Below are 16,499 nucleotides of genomic sequence, written 5' to 3'. Positions count from 1 at the left end.
CATGGCCATACATTGTGGGGAGCCACTTGGCAGTGGGCAGCTAGTATTGATTTCTGCTCCCAAAATAGGGCATCAAATGCTTGTATATTTATAGATGTATGGGTGCATATATATATATATATATACATATATTAATAGGTATTGCAAAGATGTGGAAGACAGAGGAATGTTAAATCAGAATGGTAATTCATTACCTTGCCTGTTCCAATGCAAACTTTTGTGCTAACAATGCGCACAACAAATAAATGCTAGAAAGCTTTTATACAGTTCCATGCCTGTGAAAGGCATTCCTGAGGAGAGGCTGGTGTATTACTACACATTCACTAGAAACCAGAAATTCAGGGCAGCAGAATTTCCAGACAGTCATGTGAGAATGAAGTGCAGCAGCATCAAGGCAGCCAGTCCACTTATTTCTGTCTGTTCAAAATGTTAAATAATTGCCAAGGCCTGCATTGCTATCAGTTACTTCTTAGAGAGGCTTAATGAGAGGAAACCAGCTTTGTGAGTGATTCCCTGTGCAAGTGAGTGGAGATGTTACACGTGTCTGTCTCATGCTCTGCAAGGAACGAGCAATTGTGGCAGCTCTAACAAAGCAGACAGAGAAAATGAAAGGATCCTGAGAGAGCCAATATATATTTTTTTATTCTCTGACATCTGTGATGGGGATGGCTGGTGTATAGCACAAAATGAAATTTGTTTTCCCCAATACATTCTTCTGGGCTAACAGTAATTTCACAAATAAAATATTGTGCAAGTAAAATGCCGGAGTGGCCATGTTTGCAGGTTCAGTGACAAGGGACTAGTGTAGAGCATGCCAGCCAAAATAAGATGGGAGAGTCATGCCTTACTATCTGAAGGATTTCTTCAAGATAATTAACAACAAGGGTATCTATGTGTGTTTATCAGGGTGCATGATTATATAAGTAGTACATAAAAGGTGAAATGCAAAGGTAAAACCAGTGTGTTTGTTCTTTATTGCTCTCCTGCTTAAAAACTTACTGCTCTTTTTTTTTCCTTCCCTCTTTTTCTGATTATTTTCCCCCCTTTAATAACCAAAATATGATGTCTCCAATTCCTTTTCTTTGATGAAGGTCATTTGGAGACCAGAATAATGATATCAGATAAATGTGTAGCTTTTATAAGGAACAGAAATTGCACTGCCTGGAGAGGCAGCTGTTCCTTTAGGGCAAAAAAAGATGGAAGATATTTAAGGCAGCAAAAATGAAAAAGGAATTTAATTTTACTATTTTGAATTATGGCTATCCAAAATATGACATCAGGGTTGAGATTAATTTCATGTAACATTATCGATGTACAAAAAAAGCCCAGGTTATCGAAGCCTTCCTCTATAGACAAATGAGAGAGCCAGGCAAGGCCAGAGGCTGAAGTCTGCCCTATCTCATAAAGAAATGAATATTATTTCTTTCAATTCACAACAAAGGAATGGAGTTGAGAGACTGAATGTCAAAGAAATGTATGTAGGTAACTTCAGTTAAAAATTATCTATTACATCTGTCCTGGTTGAATCAAGCAAGGCTTGTTCCCTCCAAAGTGGATGTAAGAATGATTTCCTCCTACCCAATAGGTCTGTAATCAATCAAAAGCACAGTAAAAGAGCACAAATAAGGAAATGCAGGATAGGTATTTCAGAGGAACAGGAAGAGTGGGATGTCCTAGAACAGAACCAAACCTTGCAAAGCTTCAAGGAAGTACACCCTGTAGTATGATACTATCCACATTTTTCAAGGTGCATGTTTTCTTTCCAGAAAGGCAGGTCAGTTGACTAGGTTAATTCATTAACTTGATTTGGGCAATGTAGCACATTGTCCCTGGCTCTTAAAAGTTTCAGCTTCTTTGGTATTTTTCTTTAAGTCCTAGTTCCTGGAGTCATGTGATTTAAATCCTGGATTTTCCTTGAAAAAAGAAGCTCACTTTTTTTTTTTTTCTTTCATAGATTGTGGACTAAATCTCACAGATACAAACTGTAAAGGCCTCAAAAAGGTGAAAGTAAGTACTAAACCATCTATGAACCCTTAGCCAGCCTCAGGAATCTTAATACTCAGACCTGAGCACCAAGTTGACACTAATGGAGTCTTAACATCATCCACTGCTTGCCTTTCAAAACTGTGTTAGCTCTGTTATATATGTAAGGGAAAAAAAAGATGTAATTCTCTGCATGGCTTTCCTCTTTTCTTCTTTTCTTCCCCTTCCCCTGTATATTCACAAAGCCACACTTTGCCCCACATGTGCAGCTCAAGAGACATTTAGAGGTACAATTATGGTGCAAACACAACTGGCTCATTACCACAAAAACACAACAAACCGCTCTAGCTAAAGTATATGTATTGCAAGGATGTGATGTTAAAATCAGATTTCCTTCAAGTGCTTTTGGTTGCAGACAATGAAAACAGCCTGTATGACGGAAGACCACTGAAAATAACTTCTAAAGAAAGGTTACATTTTTTACAATAGCAGCGTTTCATCTGATGTGCACAGACCTTGGTTCATAATTGAAAGTGAGACAGCCAAGGGAACTAGTAGGATTAGGTTATGGGAATTCAACTGAACAACGTTTTGCATTCAGATAATTGCACGAAATTGGGCTATTAGTGTAAGTTTCGTAAATTGCAGTAAACATAAAACAAAGTGAAATATTCCCTGTGTATACATTCAACTAATATGCTGAAAGAGAACCCCAACTGACTTCAGACAGAGCACAGGGAACTTCCATTAACTCTTCAGAGCTGTGTCCAAATATTGTTCTGTTTCACAGGTTCCTCAAGTGGACCTTCAAAGGGAAACTCTTTTTATCAAACAGTAAGTAAATAAACATAATGTAGTAGTGAACTTGTGGTTTTCACTGGCAAGAACACTACTAATATGTCCTTTATCTGACCTTAATTTAACATTGCATAAAATATTGCTGAAAAGAACTGGAGGAGGAAAGAGTTTCGTCTCAAATTGCAGCTGCTTGCTCCAGTAGCTCTCCTAACGAGACTTTGGCAGCAGCTGCAGCTCGTGCCTTTTCAACTTCTTCCGTGGCACAGGATTATTTTGTCCTTCTTTGTCTTAACTTCTTGGGCTTTCCTTTTTGTGCTGCCTTTTCCCTTGGGATGGACTCAGCCTCAGTGTTTAGAAGGAGCATTTACAGAGGCCAGTTTTGGAAGCAGCTTTCACAATGCAGCTCCACTCCAGTAAAGTCATCACAGCAGAAAATACCGGCCCACCACTGACTCAGGCTAATTATTCTAATGCTTTAACCTCAGTCTGGGTGATACCTGCTGCCATGGCACCTGAGAAGGAAGACTGCAATTAGTTATGCATTTATCTTTATGGAAGACTTGGCTGCTCAGGAGCATGTGCCAGTGACATGTCTCACTGCACTGCTGAGACAAATGCCCATGTCACTGATGTCTCTGTGTGCTTCAGAGGCAATTTCACATTTGCCTATGTCTTCTCTCCCATTTTTGAAGGAAGGAAAATAATTTTAATGATTTCTGTGATGAACATAGAATATGATAATATTAAATAGCCAATTAATACATCTGTGCCAGTAATTCAATCTTGTTCACAGGGTTTTTCAGCTTAAAATCTGTATCAAAGTACAGAAGAAAACACCAGATCAGCATCCTGTAATGAATATTAAATGTAAAAGACAGTTGAGCTGTGAATAAGAGGTACCTTAGGAACACTGGCTTTCAGCTCATTTCTCTGTCTCTGAATTTAGCAGCAGAGCAAGCCTTTCATGGCATCTAATGTTTTCCCCTGGATTCTGCTCTGTGCACAGTCTATGTGAGCCTTAAAATTCCAAAGGAAGAGGGGATTATTACTGTTCTTGGAGGGTCATTTCCATTCTGGTTTATCCCACTGCCAGAAATTTTACACGGAGGTTCTGACTCAGGTCTGTTTTTTTTGGATTAAATTATTTCTCTTTCAAACATTGTCTTTACCAAACTCTTCTTTTTCTCAATGATTAAGGCTTTTCAAGTGTTTTATGCCTCTCTATTATGCCTGCCTGCCACAAGTCTGCACAATGGTCTTTTAAAGTTTACTTAGGGCACAGCTGCACTGTGACACACCATGGTGCAAATATCCCTGAGGCAAAGCTGAATGAGCTGGCTCCAAAACTGGGATTTGTACTCTGGATGTTTAATGGAGAGAGAGAGAGAGACAAGGACCATCTTTTCTTGTTCACTTTGCTCTGTGTCTGTTGAATTTGATACAAAGGGGTCGTGGTTTGCAGGCAGGGTTTGTAAGCTCTACTTTTGGAAGAGAAAAAAAGTAATGAGCGTAACAAGGAGTTGCACATCACCCCGACTGCGGTGTTCAATGCTCACCAAGGGTGTTCAGTGGGGAGGGACAATGCTGTCAGAGCAAATAATGTGAAACGTGGTTCAGGAATCACAGAATTTGGGTCTCAAGTATAGTAATAGAAAGTAAATTTCTTGCTTAACAAAGATTTGGATGGTGACATTTCACTGAAAGGTGGGAAAGCAACATGGGGAGAAAAGGTCTTCAGGGTGATATAAAGGTAGGGAAACTGTAGGAAGATGAATGTGAACAAAGAAAAAAGAGTAGAGAACAGAAGTATAGGTTTTGTGTGACGGCTATTGAATGGGAGGGAGCCTGGGGTTGGAACTTCTAGAGGGACCATAAACCATCAACAGTAGGAAACCAAAGTAGATTTGAGGGAAGGGAAAAAGGCTGCTAAAACATTTCTCTTAGGAAGATCAAGCTAGTAGCAACAGTCAGCAGGTGCAAAAGCTCACTAGAGGGGAATGTCATGGACAAGATTTTGAAAATGTTCCTTCCAGCTGTTCCTGCTAAAATCAACCAATTGCCTGATTTAGTTATTCTTACTTTCCAAAAGATGCTGTTCCTTGACTCTGGTAAAACTTATTGATCTGCTCTGTTCATTATATAAATTAGGATAGCATTTGATTAATCTCTGGTATAAACTATATCTGGGCCAGACGGGAGAAAGCCTTATCGTTTATATGAAGTTCAAAATGGTTTCTGGAATGAGATGGGAGATGTATCCTGAATTATAACGTGATAACTAGAAACAGATGCGGGGGAAGATTTTGCAAAGTCTGGGTAGTTTTTGCATGTATTTATTGACATTGCATAAAGTGACAGGAAGGTTCATTTATTCTGGGAGGAGCTTAATGGATATCTGTGTGACCTTTTCAGTGAGCACTCTTCAAAATGGGATTAGCAAGGATATTTTATAGTAAATTCAGTGTACTTGAAAATTACTTTTCTTAAGTTACACAACTACAACAGAAAAGATCTGGCTTGCTCTTTTTTATGTGTGTGTCATTTCATAACACAGTAAAATAATCTAATTGCTATTATGATCAGTGCTATAGCATTATTGCTATTACAGTGTTATTTTAAACAGGGTAAGTTAGCTAAGCAGAAATGGAATTATTTGCAGTTGCTCAGTGAATAAGAATGAAGGACAGTTTGATAGAGCAAAATATATCTGTGGTGCAATAATTTCTGAATATGGTGTGTCTATGTGTTACAAAATGAGAGATTATGAACAAATTAGGATAGATAAGGGTGAGGTTGGCTGAAGGTATGAAGGAAAAGTGACCAACACTTCAGACATCTACACACCTCTACTGGAGGAACACTAAGCCCGTTATTGTAACACATTTTCTCTGGAAGGTTGAAGAGACATGAGTTTGAGATAAAAGGCTTTGGCAGGTAGTGAAAGTGAGAGAGTCAGGGAAGGCAATCAGAGTAATCAATCTTAGGAGGAGTAGTATGAAACTGTATATCAGAGATGTGTTGCAAACCCAATGCCAGAGGTCCAGGAACTTGATTAAGTATTTGCAAGAAGATGATGAGTCTATCAGAAAACAGAGATGCACTTGGGCAGTCTCTCTAATGTCTCAATGAAATTTGTAGTGGAAAATGTAAAAGAAAGACATTTATTAGACACCTACTTTTTAAAAATGCTAGGCTATTTCTCAGAGTTACCTCTGTATATTCATGTATTTCTCTAACTTAGAAGCTCAGGATTGAAAACAGAGCACACATGCACCTCTTGCCTTTTAATATAGGGAGAATCTGGTATTTGTATGAGTGTTTCTGGTGCCAGTTCCCAATATCACTTCTTACACTGTTACAACATGAGACTGTACAGGAGAATCTTATTAAGTGACCGAAATACAAACATTGATACTCTTAGAAGGTTTGGGGTTTTTTTCCCTTTCACTTTTTCACCTAGAAAAAATACTTTCTAGTACTTTCAGTGGGCTTTTCTAGAATGAAACAAATCTGGTTTGAAGTTGGCTTTTTTCTCTTCTTGTGCCAGCAGTTGTTGCTACTGTACTTCCTTAGCTGGTTAAAAGGAGTAGGACAGAAGTAACCCAGAGCACAGGTTTGCATCAAGCAATGTGTGAGAATTCAGAAATAGAACATAAGAGCACAGTAAGACTGAGCTGTATTGTTCTCTAAATGGTTTGAGTCTTTTTTATGTCACATACTATGTGACTTTCCATAGCACACAGCTTTGCAGAAAGAAAAACATTAATTTTAAAAAAAAGCATTCTCTGCTCCTTAGACAAAAGTGTGGGTAAGAAAACTAAGAAAACTAGATGTCTGAGAGCATTGGAATAGTCCAACAAACTGTCTGAAGGTCTTCACAAAGCCAGGCTAGAACACTGCCCTCAAATATTTTTTCAATGGGTAGTTCAGTAAATTTGAAACAAAATCTATTCAAAAATCTATTTCTGCACAAAAATCTATTTCTGCACAAAAAGCTATTTCTGCACAAATTTCAGCAGCAGCAAAAGAGTGGGAGAAAAAAACCTGTTGTTTTTTACACAAATATTGTTCACAGAAGGAAAATATATCAGCAGGAGATCTGGTCACTGAGTCCCAAACTAGAAATAACTGGAAGTTAAATTATTGGGCAGTTGTGGCGATCCATGGGAAATAATGTTGATGATTTCTGATTCACTTCAGTGTCTCTGAACCAGGGTTCTGATGTGAAATTTTGAGAATTGTGTTTATGGATTTGTGTATTGCATTTGCCACAAAAAGCAAGGTGATTGGAAAGTGCTTCCAGGTTGGCAAGAGTGTCTAATTTCACACCTTTCTTTCCTTCCAGCAAAACCTAGGCAACAAGATGTGAGCAGTTCCAAGAAAAGCCTTCTGAGGACGCTCTTGTTTCTATCACTGCAGTGTGGGGGCACATTTCCACAGCTGTGGATGCAGCTTCTGAATGTCCCTCTCTGTGTATTCACTTCTAAGGTTCCTACCTAAAATGTTGTGGGTTTTTTTTCCTCCTTACACCCTTCACAAAACAAACTCTCAGTTTCCAGGTGAAGCCTGTCATCATTAATCTAATCATACTTTGCACAGCCTTTGATTTTTTTTTGCATCCTCAGCCTTGACCCCGTGATAAATCAGAGTAGCAATCGCTGTAGTGGAAAGCTCAGTAATGTCAAAAGCTTCCTGGTGAATGTGCAATGGGAAGTCATTCAGCAGTAAGTAAATAACCTTGCAAGTCACACTGTTAGAAAAGATTGCTCCTACTCTTCCCTTGACCAGGATGTCTCATATCTTGCTCCATATCACCATGGATCACAGCAGGATACCACAGGAAAGCATTTCTCACCTTCCAAGTCAGTTACTTCTTATGATAAATGCATTCACAAGCTGCAGTGTAAAACTTAGTTAAAATTATAGCTGCTTTCACTTTTTGAGTTTGCGAAGTTCCACTATTTCTGGTCTGTTTTAATGTCCTAACAAAATGTGACATTTCAGATTTCTGTTTTAGTGGAATCTGAAGTGTCCTATAGGTCTGGGGGTATTTTGTTTGTTTTGGTTTTTTTATTTTATATAATTAACTGTCATTCTTGACTTAAGATACTCGTTAGAAGCATCTATGGTGTTTTGGGTTTGGTTTTTTCTGCTGTTCCACAGGGAAAAGAAAAACACAGCCCAAATCTCAGCATGTCATCTGAACCAAGGACATCTTTGTGAAGTTCTTGCTGGTTATTCTGTAGCATCTTTTATCTGTGCATCTGCAATAGGTGAATAGGAGATGAGAGAGAGGGAGAGAAGGTAGTTGGCCTTAAATCAGTGGGAGTCAGCTACCACAAAGATGCCAAGTTCATGTGCATAAATCCTGCCCTGGTTCATCAAGACGAATGGGTGAAGTAATGTCAATCAGGTTGACACAAGGACTGCAAAAAAATAAAGAAACTAAACAACAGTACAAAAATCCTAAAGTTACTGTAATTACTAAGAGGAGTAGGACCCACAACTGCAAATGCATTGTCCCAGTATGGCAAAGTATGGCTCTGGTGAAAGAAGAGGCTAAACAGGACAGAGGATCATCTGAGATTAGGGAAATTCTTTCACACCTGGGAAACAGCAGCCCAAACCAGAGGATGAACTGTAGCATAACAGGTAACTGCCTCTCAGCTCCTCTTTCAATGCTGGTTGCTGTTTAGCAACAAGACTTTAATTTGGAGGTGTCTGCTGGAACGGGTGAAATTGCAAGGGAATAGAGAATCTGTGATGGAATGTGACAGTTCTTAAATTGCCCCAGGAAGCGGGAGAGTAACATAAATACCAGTTTGGTCTCAAAAGACACAGAAACTGGGGAACAAGAACCCAAATACAAGACAAGGAGATTATTTTCGTGAACTGAACTCTGGGAACTGGAGCAGGAAATCTTGTTAGGTGAGACAGTGAATGTTAGTGGTTGCAGAGTATTTCATTATGGATGACATCTTAGAAATGTGAGAGAAGTCTCACACTTTAGTCTGGAAAGTTACCTCTGGATCTTGGTGAAACAAATTATCTACAGGCAATCTGAAATGTACTAAAGGCAGCATTATGTGCTCTGTTACTAGAGGCACTGTTAGGACAACAGTGAAATGTGGTATCTTTAGGTGAAGATGATAGGGTCTGAAATATGTTTTGTAATTAAGTATTTCAAGGGTCTTAACTGCCAAAACTCCCACAGAATCTGAAGGAGAGATGGATTCCTGTTCACTTACAGAGGGTTAGCTTATTAAAAGAAAAAGAAAACCACATTTTGCAAACGGAAAGAATATGTGACTGCATGCTCCAATGCCAAACATGCATGCACACAGCTGCTTACAATGAAGTCATATTGGAATGATGTGGGGTTTTTAAGCTTTTGGTGGCTATTGTTTAGTCTGCACTACAGATTGGCAGGAGAGGTTAGGGAGGACAAGAGAAACTGAAATAGATGACAGCAATGAAGTACCTGACATGGCTTGTATCCACAAATGGTGGGTATGTAATTATAACAAAAGGCTAGAGTGCTCTTTTGAGCTGAGCTGTTTTCAGGGACTGGCAAGTTGCAAATAAAAAAATTATGTCCTAATGGGTTCTGGTTTTGGTAAATTAAAAGGAGTATCAAAGCCATTCTTCTGTCTATCAGCAATTTAATGCAACAGAAGTAATCCTCAGGCCCTGATTTATTTGCTCAGATAAAAGGGAAAAATAGTGACGTGATGCAAGTTTTTCTGCATCCTGTTTTCTGTTACATATTTCAAAAACTATAGGGCAGAGGGGGATTTGTCCTACTGTGGTCTTCTTTTTGTAATGTTTAACATCTTTGCATGAGATTTTATACCTTAGATGTTTAATTTAGATTGAAAATATATGTTGTAAACACCCATGAAATATTCTGTGAAATCTCTCCACTCCAAATTCAAAAAAAATTATATCTTGATGACCGAGAACAACTTTCAGAATGAAATTATAGGTCAGTATAGTAGAAGAAAGTATTGTGCTAGAAGGCCTGAAATACTCATCATAGTTGATTGCCTTTGATAAAAGGGCATCTGTGGACTTTTTGACCCTGAAAATGTCTAATGCAAAACCAGGGTATTTTTTTGAGATTTCCCACCCTCTTTAGTTGTGATGTCTATACTGAGCCACATCTTCAGCTGATGTGATTTCAGCTTTGCTTATTTCCATTGCCAAGGACTCACCATGCTTTATTTTCCTTTGCTGAGTGAGTGTGATGTATATTGTGTGAGATACAGGTATAGCTCATTGTTTTAATTCTGTATGTCAGCAAAATGAATCCTTCATCTCCTTCCATTGATCTCGGGGAGTGAGCTGTTTCTGTTGCAATGGATGTGTTCCCGATGAACTGATACCCTGGTTAATTGTGAGTGCAGCTGAAAAATATGTGAGCCCAGCTCTAATCTGTAGGGGGATCTTTTCCCAGCTGTCCCTGGTTGGTGCTCCTTAGTGACTGTGTGCCCTGGCAGCCAAAAGGGCCATCCATTTCCTGGGATACATCCAGCACAGCATCTCTGGCCAGTCAAGGGGGATGATTGCTCTGCTCTCCTGCAACTTCATCTTGATTCCTGCGTGCAGTTTTGGGTGCCACAGTATAAAAAAGAATCTAAAACTATTAGAAATCATCCAAAGGAGGGCCATGAGTATGGTGAAGGGCCTTGAGAGGAAACCATACTAGGAGCAGCTGAGCTTGCTTGGTCAGCTCAGCCTGGAGGAGACGTCATAGCGCTCAACACCTGCCTGGGGAGGGAAGGAGAGTGGCAGGCACTGATTCCTCTCTGGTGACCAGTGACAGAACCTGAGGGAATGGCCTGAAGCTGTGTCAGAGAGATTTGGCCAGAATATTAGCAAAAGGTTATTCAGTGGAACAGGCTGCCCAGGGAAGTGGTCACAGCACCAAGCATGACAGAGCTGAAGAAGTGTTTGGACAACGTTCCAAAGCACATGGTGTGACTCTTGGGCCTGCCCTGTGCAGGGCTCCCTTCCAGCTCAGTGTATTTTGTGGTTCTTTGACTGCTGGACTCACCCGTGCTCCTGAGGAGCGCAGGGCTTAGACCAAACCCTGCAGTGAAAGATCCCCTGTCCTTTTATCTGCAGTCTCCTGGATGTACTGCCACTCAGCTCTACCCTCATTGCCGCGCCCGGTACTGTTCCAGCTCTCCAAACTCCGTGCACCGCCCGGGGAAGAGCCCAGGCACCACTCAGCCTGCCCTGAGGGCTGATGGACGGCACTGCCGGCTTCCCAACCTCGCTGTGCCAGGGGAGAGCGCAGCCAGGGAGCAGCGGCTGCGGGGGCACTCCGCTCCCGGAGCAGACAGCGGCCGGCACTAGCCACCGGCCATCCCGGGGCACTCCCGGCGCCTTCCCGGGGCGCGGCGGGCGGGAGGCGCCGGGCGGAGCCGCGGCCGTCCCGCCCCTCACGGCCCCGCCCCCGCTCCCACCGCCCCGGCGGAGGGGGCGGGCCGGGCGCGCCCCCGCGCAGTCGCGGACGCGGCCGGGAGCGCGCAGGTGGCGGGCGGGCCGGCTGTGCGCGCCGCCGCGCGCCGGGTTCCGCCGGGGGCAGCGCGTCGCCGGCGGGCGGGGAGCGAGCGGGTGCCGGGTCCCGGCTGCCGCCACCGCCGCCTTCTCACACGTGAAGGGCCGTAGCCGTCCCGCCGAGGAGCCCCGCTATCCCGCAGTGCGGGGGCTTCCCCTCCGCCTGCCCTCCGGGCGCCGAGCCGCACCGCTCGCCCTCCCCCGCCGCTCTTGGGAGGCGCCGCGGCGCTGCCCCTGTGAGCGCTCCCCACGGGGTGGGCGTGGGGAAGGGTGGGTGCTGCGGCGGCCTCCCGTCCGCGGGCGTCCCAGCCCCGCCGGCGGTGGATGCGCCCGGGAGGAGCCGCCGAGCCCGCCCAGCCCTTCCAGCCCCCCGCGGGGGGGACGCGGGGACCGCCGCGATGACTTGACGCCGGGCCGGGCCGTGCCGTGCCATGGTGGGGATGACACGCTTCGTGGTGGCCGCGGCGCGGTGGCGGCCGGCGCTGCCCGCCCTGCTGCCGCTGCTGCTGGCCGTGCCGGCGCTGCGGGGCTCTCCCGCCGCAGGTAAGGGAACAAAGAGGGCCCGGGGGCAGGTGTGCGGGGCCCGGGGGCCGTGCCGGGAGCGGGGCGGTGCGGGGGGCGGCAGCGCCGGTAACAATGCGGCGGTGCCGGCGGGCGGGGGCCGGCGCGGCGCGGCCGGGGAGCTCCGCCAGAAAAGGCGCGCATTGTTCGCAGGCAGACCGCGAACGCTCCGGTGCGGGGCCGCGGCAGCCCCCAGGCTCAGGGGATGGGACCCGACCCGCGGAGACGAAGGAGAGAAGCGGTGCGGGGACAAAGGGGACACCCGGCGTTTCCAGCTTGTAGGGTGTCCTGTGCCAGGCAGTGGTCATCGCGCGTTGTGGCCTCGGCGCCCGGGGCGTCTGGAGGTGCCCCGTGTCGGGCTGCGGTAGCACCTGCGGGGTACATCCTGGCTCTCCTCCAGCTTTCGAGTGAGGAGGCATTCGGAGCCTCTCGAAACGCCCAATAGGACTTTCCAAGCACTGCCGTGGCATGACTTGTGCGTGGAGAGAACGGTTCGGGCTCCAGAGGGTGGTGTATTCAGTAGGTGTTTCGGGAAAACCATGAATCAGTGACCCCTTTTTTTTTCTCTCGTCTTTTCTCTTGTGGCTCTAGGTGTCAAAATTAGTCTGTAGTTAAGCAGACAGTTTAATCACAAAGATGTCTCATTTGGTTCTGGTCCCAGAGCACTTCGTGGTTCATCTTTAATATTTAAGAAAAAATAGTAATAACTATCATTTCATGGAAAGGCACAGTTTTGCTGTGATTAGGTTTTCATTTTGGTAGATAATATGTATAAAGTAATACATTTTACTCAACATCAGAAAGTTGTTGATAAGTGGCAATAAGTGATAAGAGCCTGCAGTAACCTGTTTCATGAAGCGGACCAATTAGTGTTGACTCTTTTGTTCAAACACAGAAATTGTGGTGATTATTGTTGGGTGCTTAAGAACCCTTGATGTTATAAAACATGCTTATCTCTTTATAATAATCCTTTATTCCACTTCAGAAAGTAGTTCGTGTTATGGAGGTGACTAGTTAGCTTTTCAGGGAAGTTATGCTCTCCTCCAGCTCCCGTCCTAGCCTACAAGAGGTGTTCCAGGCTGCATGAAAATTGATATTTCATTGTAAACTTTAGCGATTTTTCTTAAATAGATCAAATAGCTACAAATAGAAGGCAAAGCACTAGGTTTGTAAGTTGGAAATTTACTTGTGTTGATTTTGCCTCTGAGAATAGCTGGGTTTCTTCTGTATTTTCATAGTAAGTCATTGAAGGCTCTTGTTTGTTTCTCTGGTACATAGTAGCTTTTAATTAAACATGGCTGTGAATTTCTGTAAACATTTGTGTGAATCTTGTGCATTCTTGTATAACTTAAAAACAGCAGTAGAAAAATTATGTAACTCAGCCAGTGTTTGAGCTGCTGGAAGAGAGTACTTAGAGACAACAGATCTTGCCCAAAGCGTTGCTTTCCTGCTCAGTCTAGGGCAGGAGCCTTTAAGCTGTTTTGATTTGAGAGTCCTCTATGTTTTCAATTTCCACTGGGCATGTGAATCATGTGCAATGAACTTGAGGATACGAAGAGTAAACTTGCTCTTCAGAGGATGCTTTTTTTATTGACATCTCAGAAATGGTCCATTGCTTGCAGAGATTTAAAGTCTGTAAGTTGAAGAGAGCAAGGATATTTTGTTCCTTTTTGTTAAGGTGAAATGCTTTATTTAAAAGCATGGAGAAGTCTGATTTCTCTTTCTGGGGCCCACAAGGTTTAGAAAACACCATCTTTATCAGAATCTTGTCTTCAGTGTTGAATGTTTTGATGGTGTAATGGATGTTGTGAAACAGAGGAGCTGTATACTGATCAAATGCCTTAGGTTTGGGCAGCATTCACTTAACTGATCAAGAGATTTACAACTCTTGTAAATCCCTCTAGAGTGCAGTTCATTTGCTTTTCAGTGCCATATGGTCTTGACCAGTCTAGGGACAGCAAGAGCAAACTCCTACAGCTCTGAGTTATGTAGAAGGAACATACAGTAAGAGTGGAATGGCCACTTATTGCAGTTGAAATAGCAAGGACAATACTTAAGAAAATTTAGTAGTTAAACAACTTGGGTTTTGGAATGCTTGATCCAGCTCCCACAAAAGTCACATGTTGCTGAATCAGGGCTTCAGCTTCTCCAGTTCAGCAGATGCTGAACTCTTAGTATGTGGTTGGACACCAGTGTGCTGAAGGTAGGTTTGCCTTTGAGCACCTCAGTGAAGCAGGGCCTTGGCCAGGCTATTTGAATTTCTTGCTGCTCAGCACAGGCTGTGTTTTTACTTTTGTTCCATTGCACAATCTGCACAACTCCCGCACTGACAGTCAGGAGGATTTATCTTGTCTCGCTGTGCTGTTTTCATGGGAGGGAGGAGAACTCTGTGTTGTGGACTCTGAAAAGACTGCAGTGTGTCTCCTCAGAGACTCAGGGACCAAAGGCAAGTTGTGGAGGTCGAGCAAGGAATCAGATGTAGCTGTCTTATGGGAGAGTTGCAGGATATTGTTTATTGAACTTAATTGCATTGGTCTGTTGCAAACACTTGAGTTGGCATCCTATCTCTTGTGGCCAGTTGAGCTTGTCAAGATTGCTTCCAGTTCATTTTCACAGAAGACCCATATGGTTGGAGCATTTTCTTTATGACTGCTTTCTATGCTGTGCTAGCTTTATTTATGTCAGCCTCGTGTCTACAAGCTACACTTGTAGTCCTGCCAGAGGAAATGTGTTTTTTGTTGGCATGTTCTTTCAAGAAGTAAGAATGCTAAACAAGCTAGTGGACAGTGCAGCTTTTTGTTCAGTGATGTCTGTTTTGTGAATGCTTTTTGTGAAGCAAGGTCTTTGACTTCTCAGGCAGGGCTTGGACTTGAAATACAGTGTGACTTTAGCAAAGCAGGCTTTAACAGCTTTGACCTACCTTTGGTGATAGATTTCAGTAACTGGGCACTTTAAAGAGCAGTGACTCCTGCTGCAGCACAAATCTTTGTCTTGGGAAGCTGGTGATTGTGGTAAATGGCAGGTTCTGACATCCCAATTCTTGCTTGTCAGTTCAGAATGTGTGTGCATGTGTGGGAGTTGCTTGGGAGAGAAGCGAAGCAGAATAGACTTCTTAATAATACAGTCTCCCTTCAGCTGTGGGAGACATGGCTTTCCTTCATTTGAAAGTAAATCTCATTGTGGCTGATGTGCTAAACTACCAGAGAGTCTCCAGCTCTGCCCATTGTGGCAGACAGTATGAATAACACTGGTTGTGTAAGAGTTATTGTGGATGATGTCCTTAAGTACCAGTGTGTCTCCAGCCTGGCCTGTTGTGGCATACAGCATGATGAATGCTAATTGCATAAGAGTTATTAAATACAGTGTGTCCTGGGAACCCGGGTATAAGGAAAAAAAGCTGCAAGGAAATGGTTAGCCTTTAAATTTTGTCTTAGAATCCCATAGTTTAGGAAAACAGTAGCGTTAGTTTAGGAAAACAGTAGCGTTAGATAAACTTAATTATGCAGTCAATTTCTATTTTGGCTCATGTGGAAGAATCCCATTTTCATGGAGTCCTTGTAAGTATGGACAGTGTTTTGCTTGGGAGTTATGTGGTACAATGCCTTTCTAGCTCTTGAAAAGTCATATATGTCTATGCTTTTTTGCAGTGATTGCCAAACACACATGAACTCAATAACAAATCTGATTGATACTCCCTATATGTACTGTGTTTTCAGCTGTTGATGTTACTGGAGACAGCTGTTTTAAAAGACTAAGGAAAAACCTTTTCTAAGAGCAATTCATTAGTGGTGTCTTTTTTTTGGTAACACATGAGATTAGGGGGGAAAGAAAAGATAAAATTGACTATCAGTACTCACATCACTCATTTGTCATTGTAATTAATGGCATGTAAAATGCCCAAATAAATATTGGAAATGGGGCTGACTGTTCTAGATCTTACTTAATCTGTAAGATATTGTAAGATGTGTCTAAGAAATATTTCTGCTTTGCAGTGGAGTTAAGCACAAATTTAAATATTTAAATTGAAATTTTGTAAAGTGTGTATTTAGCTATGGGCTGAAGCTTTTTCTTCTTTGCAAAATATCAGTTGAAAGAGTTCAGCAATTTCTGATGTTGAGGCAAGAGGAAAACAATGGCTTCTGCTTTGAGTTCTGCCAGCTTCTTTTCTGAACAACTTTAATACCCTTATGCTTTGGAGCAGTTAAACTTTGCTGGATTGTCTGCTCTGAGGGGATGTTTTCTCCAGTCTTTCTTTGGAAGTGATTTTTCTTTTTCGAAAGCTGGTCATGACTGAATTTAGGTATACATGGCTACATTGGAGAAGATGACTTTTTCTTTTGTCTGCTGAAGCTTGTATATGGATTATTCTCATGGAACCTCCCCTACCTGTCAGTACTGACCAAGAGTAAATGTGCTGCCTGGGCAGATGTACTCAGCACTCTTCCCATAGTCCAAAGTTTTAGGTGAAAGATTGGACTTTGCTATGAAAGTCTGTCTAAACTGCTCCAGAAGTGGGACTGGACTGAGAACTGAGCACCTGCCTGCCTTGTATTTAAGGCCATGTCTCTGTTATGTAATGCTTTACGTTCTTT

At 42.9% G+C, this 16,499-nt stretch overlaps 1 protein-coding gene across 2 annotated transcripts in view; it reads left to right on the top strand.

Annotated features, from left to right (window-relative positions):
* Positions 1-11,728: 11,728 nt before the first annotated feature.
* KIAA1549 overlaps positions 11,729-16,499 on the top strand; it is a 139,499-nt gene continuing 134,728 nt past the window's right edge. For both annotated transcript variants that reach the window (XM_084206913.1, XM_084206914.1), the window contains exon 1: positions 11,729-11,889. In XM_084206913.1, coding sequence (XP_084063039.1) covers positions 11,778-11,889 — 112 coding nt within the window. In that variant the 5' untranslated portion in view covers positions 11,729-11,777. The remainder of the gene's footprint in view (positions 11,890-16,499) is intronic.

The sequence above is a fragment of the Fringilla coelebs genome, assembly GCF_963513975.1.
Source record: "Fringilla coelebs genome assembly, chromosome: 5".
In the NCBI taxonomy this organism is placed as follows: domain Eukaryota; kingdom Metazoa; phylum Chordata; class Aves; order Passeriformes; family Fringillidae; genus Fringilla; species Fringilla coelebs.
This window is presented reverse-complemented; position numbering and strand designations above follow the sequence as displayed.